General features: G+C 40.6%; 1 protein-coding gene across 2 annotated transcripts in view; it reads right to left on the minus strand.

The window, feature by feature from the left end:
• Nucleotides 1–259: 259 nt before the first annotated feature.
• Nucleotides 260–27,702, minus strand: part of HTR7 (5-hydroxytryptamine receptor 7) — a 79,894-nt gene continuing 52,451 nt past the window's right edge. The window contains exons 2-3 of one of the 2 annotated variants that reach the window (XM_044240084.1): nt 8,505–9,263; nt 260–1,995 (exon numbers count right to left, since the gene is read on the minus strand). In XM_044240084.1, coding sequence (XP_044096019.1) covers nt 1,953–1,995; nt 8,505–9,263 — 802 coding nt within the window. In that variant the 3' untranslated portion in view covers nt 260–1,952. Of the gene's footprint in view, nt 1,996–8,499; nt 9,264–27,702 lie in introns of both variants that reach the window. The other variant, XM_044240085.1, reaches the window with a different exon arrangement.

Consider the following 27,702-nt stretch of genomic DNA (forward strand, 5'->3'; position numbering starts at 1 on the left):
TAAGGACCTGCTTTATCTATCTTTGCTTCCTTGATGTCCACAGTGCTGAATATGGCATAAGCCCAATAAATGCCCACTTAATTAGGAATGAAGAGTCATTCTTAAAAAAAAAAAAAAAAGTTACGAGCTGGATAAATCCTCATAGTGAAACGCAGTAAATTATAGACGGTCTTAACTACCTGTTAGTATTTTAGCAAAACATACAAAACTTGGCCTTCTGCTGTTCTACGTAGAGCAATATTCAAGACAGCAGACCTTCCATTAAAAATCGTTACTTAATTTGCTTTATTACAGCTACAAATAAACTTTATTTGATGTAATGTAATAAAACATTTTTAAAATTTAACAACATTTATCTGACCAGAATTAATCATTTAAATTATGACTATAAGTATATACAGTCACTTTAGCAAATCCATGATTCAGGAATCTGTACAAGCTTTGTCTGAGAGGACAGCACCCACCTCCCCTCTAGACCCTTCCTTGTGTCTCATGAGATGCAATGTTCAGTGAAAGCAGAAGATATCCAAAATCCACGTTGGAATTCCATAGTCTTCTGGAAGAGAACAGCTACCTTTCTTGTAGGAAAATAATTTTCTCTGTCAGTTCTCTTTTATCAAACGAAGCTTTGTGTTCACTTTCTCCCCTTGGAGGTACTCTTCCGATCCACCATCTTCCTGTCTTATTACATATTACTTGTACATTAAAAACAAAAACAAAACAAAACAAAACAAAACAACAAACTATTTGCATCGGGGCCTTTTCTGGTTTACCTGCCTTCATGTCTACCACTTTGGGGAGGGAGAGGGAAGAAGAACAGAACTGGCCAGGCACACATTTGATTTAGGTTGCAGAGAACACGAAAGCAAATCCTCCTAAAGGAAGAGAATAGTGTTCTGAGTGTTTCCCAGTAGCAGCCCAGGTGACCTCCAAGTCACACGGTTCCCTTTAATACAATGCTGCCCAAGAATTAACAATGTTGATGCTCCATGTCTAAAAGCATCATAACTTCCCATGGAAACCTTTCTTATTCCCACACTTCCTCCCCAAAACACATGGTTAATGCCCAGCCTGGGAGCCCACCATAGTTGTGTCAACCTGATATCTACGCCTGAAGTTTCATGCCCACGGCCATGCTGGTAGACAGCACAGTTCAGTGGCCCCTGCTCTTCATCCAGGTACAAAGCCTACCGAAGGAACACTCCTCCCCTCTCAGGACCCTTCAGAAGAAGTGTGAGTACAAGAAAAAGCTTTATTCAGATTTGATGATTCTCTCCATCCTGAGATCTGTTCCTGAGTGATACCATAACAATACAAGAGTTCACAAAGAAAAGTACATCGGTGGGGAAGTCACAGGGACCCTGCAAAAAAGCGAAACTATTTGACAGAAGCTTGAACCAGACACTGCTCTGGGACATCATTTGTATTAGCTGATGACGGGATTCTGTTTTCTAACACGGACATGCAACACATTCAACGCTACGCTTACCACAGTTTGCTTGGAAAAACACACCCTTCTGTCCTGCCACAAAATACATTCTGTCTCATAAATGATTCCTGAATATTCACCACAATGCCTAGACTTGGAAGCATGGGAAGTGCGCATTGGAACTTTCTTCCATTTGTAGGGGCTTGGACGTACGCAAAGCACCAGAAACAGCTTCTTTTCTGGGACTCAGTTCTGTCTGTGTGCTTACTGCTGAGCTGATCTGGCCATCTTAAATGGAAAACTATTTTCTTTGGCACACAACAGCACTGATCCACAGAAAAAGACAAGAGGTCACCATCTCTCTCACAACATGCTTTGTACAACAGATCACTCTGCTTGTCACGTCTCAGCCACCCCAGGAAAGGACAAGCCGCGCTCCATTCCGCGGCCTCAGCAAATGGTTGAGTTCTGTTTCCACCTCTGTCTTGCCTTGTTGATTTCGTTTTCATTATTCCACTTTGGATCATGAATCATGACTTTTTTTCCTACAGTAGTCAGAGTTTTGTCTATAAAGAGAGAGAAAGAGAGAGAGAAAGGGAGAGAGAGAAGACAAGAAAATGATTTAGCAGAACCGTAAATGTGACTTTTCGTTTTGTGGTGGGTAGATTTAATTTTGACAGCATTCAGTCATTTGAATCATGTGTGGTTTCTTTTTTTTTTTTTTTTTTTTTCATGTGTGGTTTCTAAGGGGTTATATGAGCTTCTCTAAAAGGAAAGAGTGCTGTGGCTCTTTTCATAAATTTTATAGTGTCCCTAAGTTGCCAGGGCCTTAATATATTTGCAAATCAGCCCCAGATAACCCATTTAGAAATTCACTTTTATAATACAGCTGTAGCCAAAAATGGCTCCACTCTCAAAAATCTTTGCAAAATACTACTGCACTTGTCCCACATGAAAAGAATAACGACAACCACGTATGAGAAGTGTTCTTCCTTTCAGGCCCAGGAGGGTGCATCATAGAAAGACATGTGTGCAAAAACCAGAGAACCCCACCTCCCTCACTTCCTTCCTCCCAGATTCACAGAAGTGGCATGAATCATGGAGAAGTCTTGGCCAACCGTTGAGGGACAATCTCTTGCTCCTTGGTGCAGAGCCACATTCCCACCAGACCCACAGTCCCCTAACTCTGTACATTCATAGGACTTCACTTATCAAACACTATCCACAAGCTTGAGACTTAGGTCTGTTGAGGTTCCAGAGCCTGGCACCACCACACCCTCAGGCTTTGTCTCCCCAACCCAATAATAGTCCTACTCTCACTTGGCTCTCAGGACTGGATAGATGGGTTTCCCTGGTGAAAGGATCAGCTTCTCCATGAGACCCCAGCTCTCGTTTTCTTTGTCTGTCACTTCACAGAAAGATGCCTAAAGAGAAGGGCCATGCTTCGGCTCAAACCCCCTCCAGGCTCCTGGGTTTGTGGGAGTGGGCACCGGAAACAGCTGTATCCCCGATGATGCTCCCCAACTATTCCGAGGCTGGGGCCTCCACCGTCTCAGCACAGAGGAGACACTGCACTTCCCTGCAGCTCAGTGCCACTCTACTTGGATTGGTTCATGAAATGCACTGAACCCCTTCACCATCCACCTGCGAGGACAACACTGAACGTTCAGACATCCTTGGCCTCTTTCCTGGTCTCAACGCCACCTTCCTTGTGTGGGCCCTCATGGCAGGAGACCTCATTTTCATATTGGTCTCCTAACCCATCTCCCTTCTCCTATTGTGAACTAGTCTACACTGCTGCCTTGGTCTCACCCCGGCTCCAAAGGCTTCATCTCTCTCTCCCCCACCCACACTGCCTAGCTGGCCCTCCGTGCTGACTCTAATCGACCCAGATTCCAGGTACTGCTGAAGACCTGCCCCGTGTTCCTTATTTGCCTCCAACCACATCTGTGCCCCTCTGTCCCTGCTGTCCCATCTGCTTTGAGTAGGTCCAACTCTACCTTTCCCCAAAGCTTATTTTTCTTATATACCTATCTATACTGCTTGATTTTTATTTATTTTTAAAGATTTTATTTATTTATATTTATTTATTTGAGAGAGACAGAGACGGAGCATGAGCACCAGCAGGGGGAGGGGCAAAGGAAGAGGGGCAGAGGGAGAGCAGTCTCCCCAAAGACGCAGGGAGCCAGACACAGGGCTCGATCCCAGGACCCTAAGACCACAATGTGAACCTAGGGCAAATGCATAACTGACTGAACCACCCGGACATCCCTGTGCTTCTTGATTTTACTTGGTGTTATCTGTATCTACTCAGAAAACAAAAAAGAAAAAACATATTCAAAGAAGCAAGAAAAGCCAATTGCCTGCCTTTCCTATTCTAAAGAGATATTGCAAAGTGAGAATGTAGGCAACAGCAAAGCAAACAAGCTGTGATTATTACTCACTGATGATTTAATGAAAACAAGGAGTTGAATTACTGCTAGTTAATGATGAGGAAAATAGAACGGGGCATGGAGGGGAATCCATGAAATAGCAAAGGTGTCATTTGTTTCTGGCTTTAAGGTGACATCCCAGCACAGATATTCAGAGCTTCAGGGCCTTGGTGCTTCCTCCCAGTTCCTACTAGGATCCGTTCCTTTTCTTTTCTTTTCTTTCTTTTTTTTTTTAAACCACTGGTTTTCATAAAGAAAAGGTAGAATCACCCTGAACTCTAAAGCTTCAGCACAAAGCCGGGAGCAGCGGATTGACAGAACTCATAAAAGGAACCCAAGGTTACTCTGTCACAATTCACCACTGCAATCAACCGGGATTCTAAGAGGCTTTTTGAACAGAAAGGCAATACGATCACCAAGGAGAAGAAGGGAGAGGCGAACGGAGAGCTACTTCAAAATAATTTCATAGAATTACTTTATATGGAAGTATTTCAAAAATGGCAACTCTTTCTTTTTTTAAAAAATATTTTATTTATTTATTTAAGAGAGAGGGGAAAAAAAAGAAAGCTAGGGGAGGGGCAGAGGGAGAGGGAGAAGGAGACTCCCTGCTGAGCAGGGAGCCTGATGTGGGGCTCAATCCTAGCACCCCGAGATATGACCTGAGCTGAAGGCAGACGCTCAATCAACTGAGCCACGGAGGTGCGCCCAAAACTGCTTTTCTATATTGTTCACAATAACAGTGTCAAAGAACAAAAATCCTCATGATGTGACCCTTAAAAACAATTTATGGCAATTGAAAGCAACTCCGTAAGTGAGGTTGTCAAATTAAAAAGAAAAACACAAGAATCCCTGCTATATCACATTATCACACTTGGCTTTGTATTACCAGATTCAGATACTTGAGGTGAAAGAGGTTATAACTTAGAACAGATCAGGGAAGCAGGAACAGCTTTTCTCTCTGTCCACTGCCTACCCAAGTGCCTGCTGGACTCCTGAGTCTCTCATTGTGCTGATCAAGAAAATGGGAAGACATGGGTGGATATTTGGAAGGAGCAATACACAGTCTAGTAGAGCATTTACGCAGAAAAGAAAGGAAACCATTATGTAGGGATAGAGCCAAGAAGGCGGAGTTGGGGGCATAAGTGAACAAAATTAGAACCCAAGCAGCCACAGAGGGAGGAAAGGGCTGGAGACACTGGAGGGAGGAACTTCAAGTCTGTAGGCTGGCCAAGAAGCATAGGCACAGGAGAGATGGGTCGGGGGCACAAAGGATCCTGAGAAGGTTTGCTGTGAGCTACGGGTTAGACACCAGTCACTCTTCCAGACTCCTGTAGAGTTATGAGTTGTTTGGGCTACCCAGCTGGTGTGTACTGAAATGCAAGTATGGGATATTCTTTTTTTTTAAATTAATATACAATGTATTATTTGCTTCAGGGGTATAGGTCTATGAATCATCAGTCTTATACAACTCACAGCACTCACCGTAGCACATACCCTCCTCAATGTCCAGCCACCCTATCCCTACCTCCCCAACCCCCAGCAACCCTCAGTTTGTTTCCTGAGATTAAGAGTCTCTTACGGTTTGTCTCCCTCCCTGGTCCCATCTTGTTTCATATTTTCCCTCCCTACCCCCCCTCACAACTCCGACCCTGCCTCTCAAATTCCTCATATCAGAGAGATCATATGATAATTGTCTTTCTCTGATTGACTTATTTCGCTCAGCATAACACCTTCTAGTTCCATCCATGTTGTTCCAAGTGGCAGGATTTCGGGGTGGGTGGGGGTTGTTGGCTGCATACTATTCCATTCTGTACATACACCACATCTTCTTTATCCATTCATCTGTTGATGGACATCTAGGTTCTTCAGTATGGGATATTCTGATTACTAGTCTCTCACTAACTATGACTACTACATCATCCCCCCCACCCAACACACTGGATGAAAGCTTCCAGAAGCATAGACTGTCACCTCTTCATCTTTCCACCCCCTGACATGCCTGGCATTATGCCTTGTACGTAGCAGGTCTCAAAGGTTTCTGGAGAAAACCAGCCACTGAAGAGACTACTTCCCGCCTCTGCCTTCTGATTCATCTCACCTGGAGCCCCTGGATCCATCTCCATCTCTTCAATGATTCCCGTTCTCCTATTCACAGAGATCTGGTCAGAAGCTCTGTTCAGTCCACACTAGGGTTTTGCAACTTTAGCATTATAGAATTTGTGGTGGGGTAATGCTTTGTTGTGGGGGAGCTGCCCCTGTGTTAGGCGATGTTGAGCGGTGTCCCACTGGATGCCGGTAGGTCCTCCCCTCTCCCAACTGTGACAACCAAACATGTCTCTAGACACCGCCAAATGTTCCCTGGCGGCAAAACCAACTCTGGCTGAGAACCACTTGTCTACACTAAAATCCCAAAATCCTGGGGCTGGAAGGGGAGAGTCTTCACAATCTGATCTCATTTTACCTTCCCACTCTGATCCCCAAATCTTGCCCCACCCCAGAGCTTAGCGCCAGCCTGACTGTCCTCTGCAGAAGGCCCCCCCTGGTGCCTTTACATGGATGCTGTCTCTACTCTCCTTTATCTACAAATGCTTGACTACTTTCAGAGACATACTGGAGCCCATATCCTCCAAGATCTTCCCTGATGAGGATTAAGGTAAGCTCTGAGTTATTTTCCTCTGCTTTGAATCCTTTAGCTTTTATTTTTTCCAACTTTCCATTGCTCTCATTATGAAAAGGGTGGCTGTGCATATATGTGTGTTTACATTCAGACTGCCCAACAGAAATATATGCAGGACAGGAAAAACATCATGTATTTTCTGCATCCTTCACAATGCATGGCACAGTTAGGAGCAAGAATTTCAAAAGGAGTCCTCCCCTATGGAAAGTGAATAGAAAGCTACCTGGTGTCAATTTTTTTTAAAACAGCAGTTATTCCAACTCTCTTAATGGAAATTTCCTGAAGTTAATGGAGATTTAGACCAATCATTCCAAATGATTTTCATATTCTATTATTATTTTAAAAAAATCAATAATTACAAATCAAACAGAGTGAGATGTAATGAGAGAACAGTCATTTTCTTACACCAGGGGCAGCAAACTATGACCTGTGGGCCAAATTCAACTGGCAGCCTGTTTTTGTAAATAAAGTTTTATTGGTACATGACCATCATCATTTGCTTACTTGTGTTGATGACTGCTTTCTCACTGAAAAGGCAGAGATGAGTAATTTCAAGTGACCCGCAGCTAGCAAAGCCTAACACACTTACTATCTGGCCCTCCAGAGTAAAATTTGCTGACCCCTGTCTTAGACTAACAGGAAAACAACACCTAAGCCTCCATACTAGCTAGCGGCCCAGAGGCAAATATCCCTGGATGCTATGTTGGTGAAGTTAGAGAACAGGCTGCGTTCCTAGAGGTGTTCAGAGTCATTTGGGGGGTATCCTAGATTTGGAGCCTCTGGAGGCCATTGTGATCCATGAGGGCACTTTGGCATTCACCTGAAGCAAGGCTGTTCTTCTGGGACAGCTAGAGGGAAGAAGGTGTCCCTTGACATGGTTGTTACTCATCAAGGAATCTAATATATGAAGAATTTACAGGGATAAGATTCAGATGAGGTGGGATCTAGACCTAAGAGTGCTGCCTTAGTCCCCAGGTCTGTTACCTCTTCTGTCAAATGAAGGGCCTGGACAACATGGCTGACAGGCAGCCCATGGTTCTCTGGCTGCTCCCGCCCACCAGGTCCAGTGAAGAGGAGTGCCTCCTCCTCTCATGCCCACCACCGCCCTCTCATCAGCACCTTCCATCTTCTCATTCCAGTTTCTTTGCCCTCAAACAGCTTTCAAACAGGAGGATGTTGCCTCTGCCTCATATTTAAAGCAAAATCAGGGGACGGTGTGCTAATAACCCTAATTACTCTATTGTCTCCTTCCTTCCTCACCATGCCAAACTCACTAGTCAGTGGGTTGCATGTGACACCCCTATTCCTTATCACCACCGGCCCTCAGATCCCAGCCCCTGCTGCAACTGCTCCTGAGAAAGGCAGAGGCCTCCCAGACACACTCAGCAACCATGGGTTCCTTCCTCCTCCAAAATGGGCAGTGCCTCCTCGAAGCTCTGCAGCTTTCAAGACTTGAATCCTGGCTCCTCCCCATGCTATCCACTCTCCTGTGTCCCAGGCTGCTTCCTGTTAGCTGGTGTGAATCTGCTTCCTTCCTCCAACGACTTTATCAGCAAAGGATGAGAGCATCACAAAAGCTTTACTGAACAGAAGAGTCACAGCAACAAAAAGCAATGGCGTTACAAGAATGGGAGCTGCGGGACATGGCTTGGACGCTGTTTACGGGAAAAGGGTGGGAAACGCCACCTTCCTTGCTCATCACACCAGCTGCAGTCCCTGGACATACCAGTCCAGTCTCCCATGCCCTCTAAGTACCTGACTTGGGCTCTGGGAACTCTGCTGGGTGGAGGGCTGGAGTCCAGAGTGTCCTGAATTCAAATCTGATCTGCTTAGTAGAAAATTGGCTGGCTACGGATGCAGGGAGCCCTCTGGGACATGCTCAGAGAGGGTCCATACCGGGGGGAGAGGGGGCGGCGGTGGTGGTTGGAGATGGGGATAAAAGGAGAATAGTGATAAGTGACCTTACAGCACAAACTCAGGTCTCTCGGGCCTCTCGGCGAGCTTCAGGGCTTCGTGCATGCCTGCAGCCGACAGCTTGCGGTTGATGTTCCGGTACTGGCACTGGAGCAGGCTGCGGTAGGTGGTCCTCAGATCCCGGTTGAAGAAGGCATATATAAAAGGGTTAATGAGAGAGTTGGCGTAGCCCAGCCACAGAAAGGTCCTCTCCACCCACAGCGGGATGCAGCTGCAGGCCGTGCCGCAGATGAAGGGTCTGGCGGTGGAGAGGAGGAAGAACGGCAGCCAGCACACGGTGAAGGCCCCCACGATGATGCCCAAGGTGGTGGCCGCTTTCTGCTCCCGCTTGAAGATGGAGATGTTTTTCCTCTCGTGTTTGAGGAGTCTCGAAAGGTTGGCACACTCCTCCACCTCCTTCTGGAGCTTCACCATGCCGTTCAGGGAGATGCTGCTGTCTGGCTCCTCGGGCCGGGGGAAGCCGGGGAACTTGTGCTTGGCGGCGCTCTTCCGCGCGGCCTTGTAGATCTGGTAGTACATGAACAGCATGACGGACATGGGGATGTAAAACGCCACCGCCGTGGAGTAGATGGTGTAGCCAAAGTCCTGGCTGATCAGGCACACCTTGTCGTCGTTCACGTTCTGAGCCCAACCGAAGAGCGGGGGTAAGGTGATGGAGGCCGAAAGCAGCCAAACAGACAGAATCATTTTCGCCATGCACTTGCCGTTCTGCCTCACGGGGTACGTGAGCGGCCGCGTGATCCCGAGGTACCTGGAGGACAAGTAGAAAGAGAACACGTGACTCTGGGATCACTCCTGAGCAACCAGAGGCCGAAGGCTGCTACCAGGCTTTCTACCTACTGAGCAGCTCCATTCCTCAGGACAGCCCTTCTAAGGAGGCATCATAACGCCCATTTTACAGCGAGGTAAACTAAGACTTAGGGATGTTACCTGCTTCCATCCAGGTCACAGCCTCAGCCAGAGGGACTGCTGCCCTCTGTCTGTAATGCCAGGCCATGCTTTTCTCCAACCTCGCAGGCTCTCAGATTCCCCACAGTCAGTGAACCAAAGGTTAAACATCCGTTCCCCCCCATGACCACTGCCACTGAAATCAGCCAGGAACAAAATGTCAAGCTGACGTGGGATGTGGTGACACATCCTCACACATTAACCAAGGTCTACCACGCTCTAATATTACACACCCACTGATCTCCTGGGTTGTCTTAATTCAGACAGGCTTTTAATTCATTTTAACTTCCCTTTTGCACTGTGCTGAGAGCATTTCTTTAAGATCACAGAGATTTGTGAGTTATTAAGGAAATTCTAGGGCTTTGGAATGGGAAGTAGCAAGTAATCATTTTTTTTTTTTACACCCAGAAAATTCTCACATAAGAGTAACGTCAGAAGAACAATTCTATAAAGTAAAAACAGCCTACCTCGTCTCTCCTCTCCTGAGAAGGATCACAAAAAAAGGGCACAATTCTGAAAAATAGGAGGTGAAGCCAACATTTTTTCTGTGCTTAGTTCTACACAGAGAATAAATAGTTCTCCATGTCTGCCCATCAAGGATTTCCAAAGCAAAAGAGATTTAGCAAACAGAAAACATACACAGCAAGATGTTTTTGCTAAATATTTAATGGTTTTCAGCTTTCCAAATTTGTTTTCTTCTCTCTGTATTTAATGGTCTTAGCTTCTACTTTAAGAAGAATGCAAAGAGCCTATAAGAAGCCAAGACAGGTAAAAGCTGTCATTTTGTTGGTTTCTTTAAATTCATGGATGTATATAAAAGATACAGTCTTTACACAGGAAAAGGAAAGGTAGAGAACCCCCAAATTACCAAAAGGTTATTTTCTGAAATAACCCTCTCAGTTGGTGGGTTGGAACTTAAAAAATAATTATTTTGTGCTGGAAATAGCCTCACGTGTTTTGTCTAAATTATCCCACAAAAGTCAAAATAGGCATCACTGTAGCACTTACGACAAGGCAAAACTGAAATATTAATAAAAAGGAATCGGCCACGTTTTCTTATTCACCAAGAACATTTACTTATTCCTTCAACAAGTATTAATTGAGTTTCTTCTGTATGCCAGGTGCTATTTTAAAAGTTGGGAATGTGGCAGTGAATAAAGGAGATATAAATTTTGAAGGCAGGTGCTTGGGGAAATTGTGTTGGGTTGAATGGGAGGACTAGGGCTGATGCTTATGTGGGAGGAGCTCCTGATTCTTTCCAAGGATTCAGGTGTTAGTAGCACAGGTTCATTTCACAACTGCTAGGTCCCTTTCCTCAATCAAGCCGACGCACAAGCACTATCCCTCTACTTATCAGGTATAACTAGGATTAAGTTCTGCCTCCGGAACAGAATGAAGGATGAGAAAGAAGGCAGTTCTCCTGAGAACACTAGAATTAGAGCTGAAAAGGAAAGGAAAAGAGAAAAGGAGGGAGGAAAGGGGGGACAAGGGAGGAAGAGGGGAAAGAGAAAGCAAGGAAGGTAAATGCAGAGTAGACTTTGCTGTTCGGGAATTTTTATCTGAGTTTTAAGTTGTGGAAAAAATTTTAAGAAAATTAACACACACATACACAAAAATGGTAAATGAAGAAACCCCTGAAGCAAAGTGTTGGAACTGACTGGAAGCATACAGTTAAGTTGATCCCTGCTCTGAGATGTTCCATTTCTTTTTTTTTTTTTTTTGGTTTTGGTTCAGGCTTTTCCTGTTGGAACTGCTTTGCAGACCTCTCTTTTCACATATCGAATTTGCTCTTTAACAACTCCTGTGGATGCACACAGCCTTTTGGCTTCTTCCTTGTTTCCGAGCTCCCTCAGCAAGCCTTTTCCAGGACTTGGATTTTTATTATCTTCTCTCTTTGCCTGTAGCTACAGCTACAGCTGCTTGTTTCCAAGCCTAGATCTAGCTTCCCGGATACCAACCCCAGCAAGAGGTCCAACGGGAAGAGACCAGTTCCTACAGTTCCCCAGGTGGCCACCAGATGGCATTATGAGACCATCTTACATCTACTTACTGGGGGGTTGGCATGTGGGTAGTTAGGGCAGTTGGTGTTTACTGGAAGGAGGAAGGAGGATCACTCTTGATGAGAGAAGTTATATTTTATTTGCGGGGTTATACAAAAAATTAGCATGGCTGGAATTCACGACCTCATAAACTCCTATTCTTGATTAACACAGTTCAGTTTTCCCTTCCATCTTTCAACAGACTCCTTACTCAAACAGGGAAATTCTATCTTCAGGCTTAATTAAATCCAGCCTTTCTACTGCTCCCATAAATAATACGGAATTCACAAAGATTAAGCCTGAGAGATTAATCGAGTACCCAAGGACATCTCACAATATTAAATAATCTCGTGAGCACAGCATGCTTATTCATATTCTAATATACTTAGTCTGACTTATATTGCATTTCAGTGATGTGGGTTGGCCCATATTTGGTCCTTCCTGGATGAATAAATTATAGTCCATAAACTCCTAATCTAAACTCCATTCTCTAGTGGCATCAAGTCATGTCCTACAGTAAGGCAGACACAGTTACTGGGTACCACCTGGTGAGACTTTCAGAGGCTAAAATCAACCAAAAGATGATTTTAAAAAATATGAGTGCTCATTAAAGTGTCTGGAAATAAAATAAATAAACAAAAGTCAACAGTTTTTTAAAAATCCATCAACTATTAAAAATATTATGAAAGGAAACATCTCTATTCATAGCAACCATCAAGGAATTAAAGTATTTAGATAAATGTTTTAAATGCCAGAGCCTACATGAAGAACACATAAAATGCTACTGAAAGCATGAAGAGAATGCTTGAATCCATAGGGAAATTTTTAAAAAATACAACCCAGTATTATAAAAGTGCCAATTTCCCCTCAATTGATCTAAAAACAATATACAACTGTACTGGAAAATTCCAGCAGGACTTTTCCTCAATCAACCAAATGACTTTTTAGTTCATCAAGTAAATATAGAAAAAACAGAACGTCTGAAAAAGAAGAAAATTGAAGGGATACTTACTCTATTAAAAAAAAATAGTACAAAGCCACAGAAACAAAAATTCAGTAATAATGACTCAGAAACAGACAAGTCAACTGAATAAAATAGAGCCCAGAAACAGATTCAAATATATAAGGGAATAATATAAGAAAATGCACCACTTTAAATCAGTAGTAAAATGGTGTATGTATTCTTGAAGTCTGACAACTGGCCAGCAACTGGGGTAAGTAAAAATAAAACTGGCTAAGGTTTCTCCTTATTCAAAAATAAATCCCAGATGGATCAAAGATTATCATGTAAAAATGTTAAAATCTAAGGCTACTATGAGGAAATATGGGGGAGTGGTTCTGCAATTCTTGAAGGACAATGCTCATTCTTAACTATGATATAAAAGCTTAAAACGTTATATAAAATGATGTAATGATTAAATTTTTGACAATAATTTTATACACAAAAACAAATAATTGAGGTTTAGTTTAAATTAATAACCACTGTGTGCAGAGTTAAAAGTCAAATGACAAACTCCCAGCCCAAATAACAAAATGTCAATATTCACAGATCTCTTACAGGGCAATGACAAAAAGACAAACGTTGTGCTAAAAATACTGAAGCAATTAGACAAAACAGAAATAAGCTTGGAAATATGTGCAATTTCGTTAATAATCAAAGAGATGCAAATTTTTAAGTGACTTTTGAGCATTTATCAATTTTTAAGAAAGACAAAAGCCAATATTAAGAAAGTATGAAAAAACAAGCACACTTTTATTATTTTGCTTAGTGGAAGCTGCCACTGGGATGACAGATCTGGAGCAGTTTGGTAAGGAATATACACGAACATTGACCTTTTGGCTCAGCAATCCAACTTCTAGGAATTTAAGAATATAACTGTACAAATGCAAAATGATTAATGTGCAAGGATATTTAGGGGGGAGGGAGATGGAAGGATGGGTGAGCCTGGTGATGGGTATCAAGGCGGGCACAGATCGCATGGAGCACTGGGTGTTCTACGCAAACAATGAATCATGGAACAGTACATCAAAAACTGATGTTATACTGTACGGGGACTAACATAACATAATAAAAAATGTGCAAGGATATTAATAAACATAATGGGGGGAGGGTGCAGGGTAAATGTCAATAGGAGGTTAGATAAAGTAGGGTATATATGCGTGTATATATAGATACAGCTATGGATATGAGTGTAGATACATAATGTAACCATTAAAAATTCTAACATATGTATCTATTTACTAGCATGAAAACACAAAAAAGGGGATAGAAAACAATATCTAGTCCCAAAAGACAAGTAGCAGAGCGTCATATATTGAATTAATTTTTTTATGTAAAAGTAGGTGTTTGTGTGTGTGTGCTGAGATGTCTAGAAGGCTCTCTACCAAATACGAATGGGACTTTTATCTGAGTTGGAGAGATTTAAGTAGTTTTAAATTTTTTCTTTGGACTTGGAATTTTCTATGCTTAATTTTTGTTAACTATAAAAAAGAAATGAACATCATTTTAATTTCATTTTAATTCTGAGAATAAAATAGAAGATTAAGGAGAATTCTGTAAATTCCTAAGTCACCTAAGTGATTTTGGCAATACAGATGATCTGGTTCATAAAACCTTTAAAAAGCTGATAATTAAATCTTAGGTTGTTTCATTTGATAAGCTTTCCAAAAGCTTTATTACATTCATAAATTCACACAAAGGAAACAGAACTCACTGGCATTTAAAATTCCATAATTAGTATATAAAGTAATATTGGTATTCAGGGAAGTGTTTGTTCAAATTATACATCCGTTCTCTTAAATAGTATAAATTCGTTCTCCTGTACAGTATAAATCTTACCTTTGGAGGGGGGAGGAAATCTAGATTGATTCTGAAAATTCCCTAATATGCATGGTGAATATTTGTCACTCTACATTTTATGAACATTTATGCTCAGTGTTAATTAGAAAGCAGGGTGCTTATAAAGCCTTCAGAATTTAACTTTAAAATACATACAAATGTTACAATACAGTAAATCTCAGAGATAAAGGCACCAAAGTATTATATAATTGAGAAATGTATGCAACTCACAACAGGGGTTCTATTAAAGAAGGGGTTTGTAGAAAAAGAGGGTTAGGGAGTTGTAATCTACATAAAGAGGGATTAGAAAGCAAAAGAATTCTGCTGCCTGCCTTCCATTCTAATTCTACAGAAATTACAGGTAATGGTTCTTCAATGAAATGGCTTCTCCTGAGTTTTGCTGCTATAGAATAATAATTTAAGAGGTAAAAGAACAAGGAGAGATTACTCTTTGGCAAGTGTCCTGCACACTTAGCACACCAATTTTCGTGAGAAATCTTCCCTCACAGGTGAAATCCACTGGACTCTCCAGCCCGAACTGTCAGAAAATCGGAATCACAGAGACTCTTTGGAAACATACAGATTCCCAGACTGCCTTCCACATATTCTCTTTCAAGAAGTCTGGAGGTCCAGGACTTTGTATTTAGGGCTGTTCTGTTCCCTACCCGCTGTGCTGCTGACAGAGTCACCTTCCCTTGCTCAGTTACAGAGACGCCAGCTTATTACTCTGTCTTCCAGTGTGCTAAACACAAATGAAATAAGCATGGTTTTTTTGTCCTAATCAAGTTATAGATTTTTTTTTTAATTCACAGAAGACAACAAGGTTTTGTAAACCTTTTTAAGACTAAGAAATAAGAACAAATACTTCCTTTTTTAAAGATTTTATTTATTTATTAAAGAAAGAGAGAGGAAATGAGGGAGAAAGCATGAGAGCGGAGAGGTCAGAGGGAGAAGCAGATTCCCCACTGAGCAGGCAGCCAGATGGGACTCCAGGATCATGACCTGAGCTGAAGGCAGTTGCTTAACCAACTGAGCCACCTAGGTTGCCCCAAGAACAAATATTTCTTATACTAAATTTCCAGTCACTCAGTACACATATATTTATGATATAAATAAGAATTTAAGGCATATATATGTAGGCATATAGATACAGGCATGCATATATTTATGTATTATGAAATGGAAACAAAGATTTCACAATACCAAGTTACCGTTATGATTTGCAATTTAGTCTTTTCTATTCTGCTTCAGATTTTTTTTAAAGATTTATTTATTTGACAGACAGAGATCACAAATAGGCAGAGAGGCAGGAAGAAAGAGAGAGAGGAGGAAGCAGGCTCCCCGTGGAGGAGATAGCCGGATGTGGGGCTCGATCCCAGGACCCTGGGATCATGATCTGAGCCGAAGGCAGAGGCTTTAACCCACTGAGCCACCCAGACTCCCTCTACTTCAGATTTTTAAAGTGTTGGTCTTACTGCAGGAAATTGATTTCATGACCTAATAATGGATCATGACCCAAAATTTAAAAAATTACTAGCCTTCAATGAACATATGGTAAGGTGTTGAATATTATGACTCATCAGGTGAAATGCAAATTAAAAGCACACTGAGATACCACCAACACCATCAGAAGGGTCACAACTAAAAATGATAATGATTCAAACTGGTGCAGCCACTCTGGAAAACAGTATCGAAGTTCCTCAAAAAGTTAAAAATAGAGCTACCCTAAACCCCAGCAACTGCACTACTGGGTATTTATCCAAAGAATACACAGTGATTCAAAGGGGTTCATGCTCCCCGATGTTTATAGCAGCAAATGTCCACAATTGCCAAAACATGGAAAGAGCCCAGATGTCCACTGACAGATGAATGGATAAAGAAAAGGTGGTGTATATATAGACAATGGAATATTATTCAGCTATCAAAACAGTGAAATTTTGCCATTTGCAATGACATGGATGGAACTAGAGGGTATTATGCTAAATGAAATATCAGAGAAAGACAAATACCATAGGATTTCACTCATAAGTGGAATTTAAGAGACAAAACATATGAACATAGGGGAAGGGAAGGAAAAATAAAATAAGAGAAAAGCAGAGAGGGAGGCAAACTATGGGGCACTGAGGACTGCTGGATGGGAGGTGGGTAAGGTGAAAGAGGGAACTGGCTGATGGGCATTGAAGTAATGAGGACTGGTGGTGTATGCAACTGATGAATCAATGAACTCTACCTCTGAAACTAGGAATACAGTATATGTTAATTAAATTGAATTGAAATAAAATTTAAAAAACTAAAATGATGATGTTGTTGGGAAACCTGGGTGGTTCCGTCATTTGAGTGTTTGACTCTTGATCTCAGCTCAGGTCTCGATCTTGGGATTGTGAATTCAAGCCCTGCGCTGGGCATAAAGACTACTTTAAAAAACTTCTAAAAAAAAATTAAAATGATGATGGTGGTGATGATGATGATGATGATGATAAAAACTACAATGCTAAATGGTAGGTGAAGACAGGAAGCAACTGTCATTCTCATATACTACTGATGAGAGTATAAACTGATGCAATAACTTTGGGAAACTATTTTTTAACATCTATTAAACCTGATTATATATATGTTTATTCTTTTTTTAAACAATTTTTAAAAGATTTATTTATTTACTTTAGAGAGAGAGAAAACAGGGGGCAGAGGGGAAGGGCAGAGGCAGATGGAGACAGAATCCCAAGCAGACTCCATGCTGGGTGTGGAGCTGAACGTGGGGCTCAATCCCAGCAGTCTGAGATCATGACTGGAGCTGAAACCAAGAATCAGACACTTGACCAACTATGCCAACCAGGTGCCCCTATATTCTTCTAAATATATGATAAACATTTAACAAAATACCGAAATACATGTTTCAGAATGCTCATAGCAGCATTACTGGTAATAGCCCCAAAGGAAACCAACCTATTCCACAAGAATAAAGTGCCTGCAGTTCCACAATAGAAGAATGGGTACATACATTGTGGTATATTCATGAAGTAAATTCTATAAAACAACAAGAGTGAACCAACTACTGCTCAACACACCAACACAGATGATTCTCACAAACATAATATTGAACTAAAGCAGCCAAAAAGAAAAAAAGAACACACAGTTCAAAAACAAGTGAAACTAACCTATGGTGATAGACACCAGGAGAGCGATTACCTTGAGAGGAGAGGGGACATTAATAAGTAGAAGGGACTCTCAGGAAAATTCAGAGCTCTGGAAATGTCTATTTCTTTATCTGGGTGTGTTACATAAATACATTCCTTTGGTCAAAATTAAGTTAGCTGCGCCGTCATGATTTGGCAGTGTTTAGAATGTAAAGAAAGAAAGTTAATTTTAAAAATTAAAAGTAAATTTTTAAGAACACATCAAATTTACCATTTGCCATTAACCTACACATCTCTAAATCTACCACTAAAATGGGGTTCCATTATACTTTTAAACCATTTTCATCAATGTTTCCAGGCTGTAATTATAATTAGGACCAGCAAAAATCGAGATTCCCCATTCTGAGCCCCGTATTGAGGAAGAAACGTGGCCAGAGGAGAGGGGGAGAAAAGACAGCAACAAAACTCAACAAGATTTGGAAACAGAATAACAAAGGCTTCCTCTTTGAAAAACTAAATTATAAAATAAGAAATTATAGTTTCCCTTTAGGGAGAAAATCAGGCTTAATTAAAATAAAGTAAATCACTTAAAGCCAAAAGTACTTGTTAAAAATTCATATACTGTTTTAGTTTACTGTTGTTACATAATTAATTACCACAATTTAGTGGCTTAAAACAACACCAGATCTGTAGGTGTCCTTACAGTTGTGTAGGTCAAAAGTCTGGACACAGTTCTACAGGGTTCTCTACTCAGGGTCTCACCAGGTTGAACTCGAGGTATTGGCTGGGGCTGAGGTATCACAGGAGGAGAACTCTGGCAAGAGTACATGGTTGTTGGCAGAATTCATTTCCTTGTAGCTGCAGAACCCATAAAGGTTGCATCTTCAAGGCCAGCAGGGGAACACCTGCTATACGTCTCAAACCCTTGATCTTTAAATCCTCTTTGAAAAGCACTCACCTGATTTGATCAGGCCCACTAACATTGAAGAGGAAGGAATTATACCAGCATGCACACAGGGAAAAGAGAATCTCAGGGCCATCTTAGAATCCTGCCTACCGGGGTGCCTGGGTGGCTCAGTGGGTTAAAGCCTCTGCCTTCAGCTCAGGTCATGATCCCAGGTCCTGGGATCGAGCCCCACATCAGGCTCTCTGCTTCACTCTCTCTGCTTACTTGTGATCTCTGTCTGTCAAATAAATAAATAAATCTTTAAAAATAAAAAAAAGGAATCCTCCCTACCACTGACACTCAGTGATAACAAAAGCTAAGGATACAGGAAACTTCCCACTAAGTGAGCTCAACAGAGACCTTTCTGCTACCTACTCAAGCTGAGACAAACCTTCCAATGAGACTAATCTCATCTGGACTCTATCATAAGGCAATTGTTTTCTGCTGAATTTTTCCACCATTTAATGCAAACAAAACAAAACAAAACAAACAAAAAAAACCACCAAAACACAAAGACAATAAAAAACAAAACAAAACAAAACAAAAACCCAAAACACAAATTTTCTCTTACTGCCAACTCAACTTTTAGCTACCTACTATGTAAAACACTGTATCTACCAAAAACTATCAAAGAATTTTTTACATAATTATAGGAAGTCATGTAAACAAATAATGTAAGAGAATAATAGTGACTCATGAATTATGCTTGGTGCTTGCTTACTTCAGTTGTATCTGAACTTACAATACAGTCTGAATTTTCCCACCAAAGAATTTTATTCCTCAGAGAAAGAGAGAAATGGAAAGGCAAAGAGTAAGCCAAAATTTTACCAACAAAAACAAAACAAAGGAATGGCACAAAACTTTAGTTAAAATTTCAAAAGATTACAAGCAAAGAAAATATATCTGTTTTATGACAGTACTAAGTGACTTCTAATCCCACATCACTCCGTAGAAGCACCTGAAGAAAGGGTAAGTGAGTAAAATCGTTAAATTTCTGGTAGTATTATTTGAAGTAAATTTGAGGTGATAAGGAACCACTGTAAAGAAAAGCCATAAAAGCCATTAAGAAGAAAAGCCCCAAAATATCATTTTAGCCAAGGTAAGAAGGAGCACCCAAATCTGTTATCTTTTAAGATACTGGCCTAAAAATGAGAGCTACACTGAGGTCCAGAACGTGGGTAGTCCTTAGCTTAGTGGAATGTGCTCTGATACAGGACATTTAATGAAGATTTAGAATAAAGAACAGTCTTCCACTAAAGGCTTTCACTTAGTGGCAGTTACCCGCCCCCCAATCCTACACCTTCAGACTATGGAAAAGTAGATACTATGGAAAAGTACATAGAATAAATAGTACATTAAAGCAGAAAAACAACTGCTATCAAAGAAGGCAGAATGACATGGAGAACTCAACCACACGATGTCAGAACAAACACTAACATTTAAATAACTCATATTAAGAATGAGCCAAATGGAAAAAAAATAATGTTACAGCAACTATACAAACATATTACAATAATAACAGTGAAAGAAGAAAGCAACAGAACATGAATAAAACTATTGAAAAAAAAAATCAAAATGAAAGCACGCCCTTAGGTTAGAAGGAGTTTTTTTTATAAATAGTTTTCCCTGTAAAGGACCTCAACAAGTACATCTGACCCTTGAACAATGCAGGAATTAGGGGCTCTAACCCTCCATGCAGTCAAAAATCTGTATTAACTTTTGACTCCCCGAAAATAACTCGTAGCCTACTGTTGCCCAGAAGTCTTACTGGTAACATAAACAGTTGATTAGTGCATATTTTGTATGAAATATAATTATATACTCTATTCTTACAATAAAGCAAGCTAGAGAAAATAAAATTATGAGAAAATCATGGAAAGAGAAAACACATATACAGTACTGTACTAATTTTTAAAAATCCACATGGAAGTGAACCCATGCAGCTCAAACCAGTGTTGTTCAAGGGTAGAAATTTATGTAATCACTAAAGCAGGGACTCAAAGATGAGATGCTGAAACAGCGGAATGAGATAGAAAAAGAGAGGGACTTCAGAGTTAAGGAAATAAATTGAGGTCAAAACACTAGCAGTTCAGATCTAACAGATAAATTAGAAACAGGTAGGAATAGAATAACATACGTGAAAAGCAAATCAGTGGCATGAGGCTAGAGATAAAATAATGCAGAGGGGAAAACATATTCACATAATTAGAGGAGGACAGACAAGGAGGACACACATGGATAATGCAATGTAGGTATGACTGGTGTTCCCAAAGAAATGAAGGAGCCCAACAAATTAACAACAACACAACATCACTTAGACGTGCAAAATGTAAAAAGTATACAGAGATATAACATAGGATATTTTCCTTAAATCCGTCAAAGGGGTGAATGTCATGATCAGAAAAGGACATACGACACAGCTGGAAAAAGTGACCTAAAATTATCTATCATCAAAAAGACCTAACCAGGTAACATTACTGAAGTTCAAGACATGGAAAGACATATACAGGCATCTGGAATGAGAAAGATCAAGAAATGTCCAAGGGGAAAACAATCAGATTCTCAGTAGCATCACTCCACGATGGAACATAACAGAAAAGTGTCTAGGAAGATGTGAGTGTGGAAGAACAGGATACCCGTTACCTAAGGTTATAAAATCAACAAAATTCTCAACAGGAAAGAATGTGGGGAATATAGCAACCATAAACTCATTTGCAAGACAGGGGGACAAAATGCATCCAACCAAAAGATGAATCGAAATGAAGAATTTAGAAACAAAGAAACCATGATTATCACTAAACCTGTTTAAATGCAGAGCTAACACCTGTGGGAATTATATTAGAAAAACAGTATAAGTTTTACAAAGTAAAAATAGCATAAGCCACAAGAATCAGGAGCTGAGGAAAGTGGTATAGTATGCAGTGTTAGAAGACTAATCACTTTAGGGCGCCTGGATGGCTCAGTGGGTTAAACCTCTGCCCTTGGCTCAGGTCAGGATCTCAGGGTCCTGGGATTGAGCCCTGCATTGGGTTCTTTGCTTGGCAGAGAGCCTGCCTGCTTCCCCCTCTCTCTCTGCCTGCCTCTCTGCCTGCTTGTGATCTCTGTCTCTCTGTCAAATAAATGAATAAAAATCTAAAAAAAAAAAAAAAAGACTAATCACTTCAACTTTTTTTTTTATTAAAGATTTTTATTTATTTATTTATTTATTTGACAAACAGATCACAAGTAGGCAGAGAGGAAAGAGAGAGAGAGAGGAGGGAGCAGGCTCCCTGCTGAGCAGAGAGCCCGATGTGGGGCTCGATCCCAGGACCCTGAGATCATGACCTGAGAAGGCAAAGGCTTTAACCCACTGAGCCACCCAGGCGCCCCAATCACTTCAACTTTTATAGTAGGGAAGTACTAATACAGTCTATGAAATTTTAACATATAGTTTCTATAAATCCAACTTCTTGATGGTTGCATATTTTCCCCATAATCTTCATGCAATCTTTTAGGAAAGAATAGCATTAAAGTTAACAGCCCTTATTTGAAGTTTGTACTTCCTTCATTTTAATTTTATTTTTAATTCAAGTAAACATTGTTTTAATATTTTGTTAGAATAACAAGTATAATGTTATCTTATCTCCTTCTTTCAATTTTTCATCTATCAACTTTCTGTCTATCTATGTGTTGAGTCAGCCAACCAGAGAGCCAGCTGTCCTCCTAAGTGGACAGAAGCATAAAGAGATGTCTAAAATGGTCCTCACCGAATGTTAAGATTGCCATTTTTCCTCTTTGTACAGGGAGAGTTTAGACAATTTGTTACTTTCTTATTTGTGTTTTTTGTAATTGCTGGAAGTTTTTATGGGCACATGTATTTTTCAAGAAATTATTTTTCTAAAATAATGAAAGTCCCCCATTATTTTAATAAAATAATGGTTTCAGGGGTACCTAGCTGTCTCAGCCGGTTAGTTAAGCATCCTGTTCATTTCAGCTCAGGTCTTGATCTCAACATCGTGAGTTCAGGCCCTGAGCTGGGGTCCATGCTGGGTGTGGAACCTACTTAAAAACAAAACAAAACAAAAAAACTGGTTTCACCCAATAATTTCATTCACCTGCCAGTTGGTTCCTCTTTACAGATCTCTCCATCAACCTGGCAAGTTTGGAATTAACTGCTGATTTAACCGTACTCAATTTCTCAGAAAATTTTGCAAATTATCTTTGCACTCTAAATTCTCATTAACTTCTTGAATTGTGAAGTACCTCTTGGGAGGAAGCCAGTTCTAGGCATTCTAACAGTCTAATCTCCTAACGAGCGCTGGTGAACTACAGGGGGCTGCCCACTCTTTGCCTCTCTGTCTTTCAGAGGTAAACTCTTCCCCTTTCCTTTATTCTGGGCTAGGTTTGTGACTTGCTTTACCCACAGAAAGTGGGGTAAGCGTGTGTGACTTCTCAGGCCAAGCCTTAAGAGATCTGTAGCTTCTGCCTTCACAGCTTGGAAAACCCCCTCTTGGAAGCTCACCAGGCTGACAAGAAGCTCATGTTAAGCATGTTTACATAAATATATTTAAAAAAAAAAAAAAAAAACCACCTCGTGAGGAACACTGAGCAGTCAGACAGGTGAGTAAAGCTTTCTTGAATCTGCCAGTCTGGCCCACACACCAGCTGAATGTGGCCAAATATGTAATCTCTTATGATGCCATTTGATGTTTTGATGTCAGTGGGCCACTCATGTGAACTCTGACCAAATTCCTGACCACAGAGTTTGGAACAATCATAAAGTTACTGGTGGTTTCTTCTCCAACAACAGATGACTGAGACAGTATACGGATGCCACATTCTTTCTCGTCATTGACGTGTGATCTGACACTGCATTTGCTGACAATCACTTCACCTCACTCTTAGGAATGAATTACCACAAACCCCATGGCTTCATTTTGGCCTCTGCAGCCCCCAAAAGTGAGCCAGGAACACTCACTAGTTTGTTTGAAGCAACTCCAGATTTCACTCTTTGCTTTCTTTCACTTTGATTTTACCTTAATGGCTTCATTTATTCATTCAAAGAATATATCCTGAGTACTGGCAGTAGGGTAGGTCCTGTTTAAGGGCAGGGGCTACAGCAGTGAACCTAATAGACCAACATCTGTGAAGCCTGAATCGAAACAACAAAACCAATGAACAAACAAAACCAGAAACAGAATGACAAATACAGAGAACAAACTGGGGGTGGTCCTGGGCGGGGAGGAGGTTGATGGGTGAAATAGGTAAAGGAGGTTAAGAGGTATAAACTTTATAACTTTTCAGTTATAAAATAAATAAGTCATGGGGATGAAAAGCACAGTAGGACGAACAGAGTCAATAATACTGCAATAGTGTTGCACAGAAACACATGGCAAATAGGGGTGAACACAACCTAATGTACAGAATTGTGGAATCACTATGTATTATACCTGCAAATAATATAACTTTGTATGCCAACTATACTTCAATAAATAAATTATAAAGTTTTTAAAAAATCTATGAGGCTTACAGAGATCACAAATAAATAAGTAAAAAATGGACAGTAGGTCAGATCATTTTAAGTGCAATGGCGAAAAACAAGGCAGCAGAGGGGAACAGAGAGTGGAGAATGGCTGGGGATAACCCGCAGAACAGATGTACACTTTGGTCCCTGAAATGGGGTGGCAAGCTAGCCAATATTTCTTGAAGGGCTCTCCACTCTCAACTTCCGTGATCCGGTCTTCACCCACTTTTTTTTACCTTAGGCTGCACAGAGAAGCACCATCTTCATGGAGTGGCTTGACCATATTCAACATCTGGCTAAAATGAAAACCGCTGAAACCCTGCATCAGGCAGATCTGGCTTCAATTCTGGCTCTGTCCTTTTCACTAGCTCCAGCTCTCTGAAAGGGATACTCGGGCCTCCGAGCTTCTGCTGCCTCCCAGGACAGAACGGGGGCGGGTGGGGGTAGAGAATGGAGTCACTCTGATGGGGAAATGGGAACATGAATGTCAGGTTTTCACAGTGAATGTCAGGTTTTCACACCACCCGCTAAGTAGCAGACACTCAGAAACTAGAGCTGACTTCCTGCCCCAGAACCCCATTTTAAAGAAAGGAACTGGCAAATAAGGCTGCCACCTGAGTCGATCCAATGGGAGAGCGAATGAGAGGACATATGAAGCATCTGGGAAAGGAAGAACGGAGGAGGGGGGGTTATGCCCCACTCAGGAGAAACTGGCAGTGCCCACTAGGTGTTTGTGGAATTTGTTGGTATAAGAGCTAGCTGGCCTTGAACTGGTGAAGTGGCTGTACGCGGAGAGAAAAGACAGAATTAGAAGACATCGTTGGAACAGAGTAGATAGGGCTCAGAAATGATTTAGCAAGGACTGGGGGTAAAACTGGACAAAAGAGGAGGAGCTAAAGAAGCTCATCAGTTTTCAAGCCAGGCTGACTGGGAAGACGGTGGGGCCATTATCCGAAGGAATAATCGTCCTCAGTCTACCGTGATCCACCTTGCAGCCCAAGAGGCCTCTGGGGCAGATCCCGCTGATCTCTCCAGATCCAGTAGCCATCACTCCACCCTGGTCATACCTGATGGCTCTGCAGCCTTCAGCATGCACTCCGTGCCTCCTTCTTGAAACTTTCCTTTTCCTTTTCTGTATTGACAGATTTCCCAAGCCCTCTCACGCCTCTGGCCCACTCTTGCCCATTCTTTTTGGCCTTCTTGTCCTCCACTATGGGGCCTTCATGTTTTGGAACTCCTCCAGGCTGGGTCCCAACCCCACTGTCCTGACTCTGTATTCTCTAGCTGTTCCCCTCCATTACCAGTGCTTTAAAACCTTCTATTGACTGATGATCCGCAAATTTGAGTCCCTAGCCCAGACTCCCCCATGGAGCTCCAGACTCACAAATCCAACTGCCTCCTTCCCATCTCCACTTTGATATTTCTAAAGCATCTTATTCATTCCTTCATCCAACAGACTTTTGTGAAACACCTTATATGGGTCTGGCACCCTCTCAATGTGTCCAAACATATCATTCTCCACAAACTGAGTCTCCTACTTCCCCAACTTAGTGAATCCATCCAAGGGTACACAGGAACCTAGGAGTCATTCTGGACTCCTCCTTCTCTAATTTACCTCCTCCATAGCTCTAAAACCTACCTACTTCTCTCTGCCTCCACTGCCACCATTCTAGAATCCTTATCTCACCATGGATTACTACAGTGGCCTTTCAAATGGCCTCTCATATTTATTCTCTTCCTTCCTAACCCATTCTCCTCATGCATCCAAAATGGCCTCTCATATTTATTCTTCTCCTTCCTAACCCATTCTCCTCATGCATCCAATATGAACTTTTCTTTTTTTAAATTTTTAATGTTAATGTATTTAATTGAATATGTAACATCTTTTCAGACTAAAAAATTAAATTATAAAAATTAAATTTAAAAAATCTTCTCAGACTAAAAAACTAAAGTATAATAAAAGTGGATATTGAGAAGTCTCGTTTCAAATCTTGCCCCATCCTCCTACCCCTTACATTCTATATGTATCATTTTTATTAGAATCTTGTATACCTTTCCAGCTTTTCTTTGCACAAATGCAAGCATATAAGAATATATTTCTTCTCTCCAACTTCCTTATATATAAAATAACATACTGGATATGCTGTGTTGCTCATTGTTTCTTTCACTTAAAAATATATCCTTGAGATGCTTTTACATTGGTGCATCAAGAGTTCCCTCGTGCTTTTTTTAGAGCTGCCTAGCGTTCTATTGTGGGGCTTTGCCATCATTTATTTATCCAGTTATAAATAAATAATGGTATAAATAAATGCTAATGGTATCCACACCATTTGTACTCTTCCGTCCACCAATCAAAGCCAAAAAGAAATCCACAGGTCAGATGCAAACACCCAGGCAGCAAAATAATGAAACAATGCCTATGTCTTCCTTGTGATGTGAACTCTAAATCTTAGTGGCCACCTGCCTTCCATTGGCCTTTGAAGGAAAGGAAAGTTGTTGCTGGCCAAGGCTGGTATTCAGCTCCTACTGAAGATCCCACTGACACAGAGCACAGAATGGATGTTTCTTTCTACTGGTCAACAATACTCCAATTAACTGAAGCCCGGAGACTAGTTTGCAGAAATCCTACAATAGCTCAGGGTGTGTGTCTTTGAGCCATCCTTGCAGAAAGGACAAGAAGTCAGGTTTCTTCAATGACAAGTATCTCAAGTTGCTGCATTGTTTGAATGTAAACATTATTTTCCTCCTACTTTGAGAATATCATACACAGTAGTCTAAACCCACCAGTATTTGAGCTTCTAAAAAACATATACAAATATGGCACCTATAGCTTTGGGTAAGACATTTGTCTCCGTATTTAATATTTTGATAACATCACTTTCCTTTCTTAAGTGAATTATATGGAAAGTGATGAATTAAATTTACTCTATATTCTCTTTTCTATTTATTACTGTTATCTGGTAATTAATTTGCCCATTTCCATTAATCTTCCCCCAAAGCAATCAACTAGCAAATACATTTAATCTTGAAAAGCTTATTATATATGCATAATTTCAATGTTTTCTTCATGAACTAAATGCTTATCTGATCTAGACCTATCACAAATGTTCATAAATTTTCACTGAAATAGAGTGGAATATAAATCAGCATATAGTTATCAAAATGTATTTTCTGGTTTAAGTTTTAACATAATAAGCTTTGGACAATATAAGCAACTATAGCCAAATATATACTTTAAAAGAATTAGGAGAACAAAAGAACAAAAGAATTTTTAGGATTAGAAAACCAATTATATAATATATTCTAATCTGGAAACATAACTTAAAAGATTAGATTCTTAAAAAAAAAAAAAAAAAGATTAAACAAAAATTAAACCGTAACAGTCGACAAAATAACCGACAGGAAGAATTAGTTGAACAAAATGAATAAAATCGAAAAGACCCTTTATAGACTGTTAAATAAGAAAGAGATTAAAAGAGGAAAGAAATGAAAGAGAAAATAGCATTTAAAAAGATCAATAGCTTTCAAAGTAAACTAAAACATAAAACAAAAGACTTTTTAAAAGCCATTGGTAAGAACTATAAATCACTGTATGTATAAAAAACAGTACTTAGGAAGACATCTCAATTGAAAACTGATAACAAAATTACTGTAAGATAATTCAATAACCTCCTAAATTCAGACAGTATTAAAACAAACTTCTAAAAACGAAACCCCACATCATAGTAGCATAGTTTTTGCTTTGATCGACATAATAATCTTACTATCTACTTATCTAAGC

This window comes from Neovison vison, chromosome 2, assembly GCF_020171115.1.
Source record: "Neovison vison isolate M4711 chromosome 2, ASM_NN_V1, whole genome shotgun sequence".
Lineage (NCBI taxonomy): Eukaryota > Metazoa > Chordata > Mammalia > Carnivora > Mustelidae > Neogale > Neogale vison.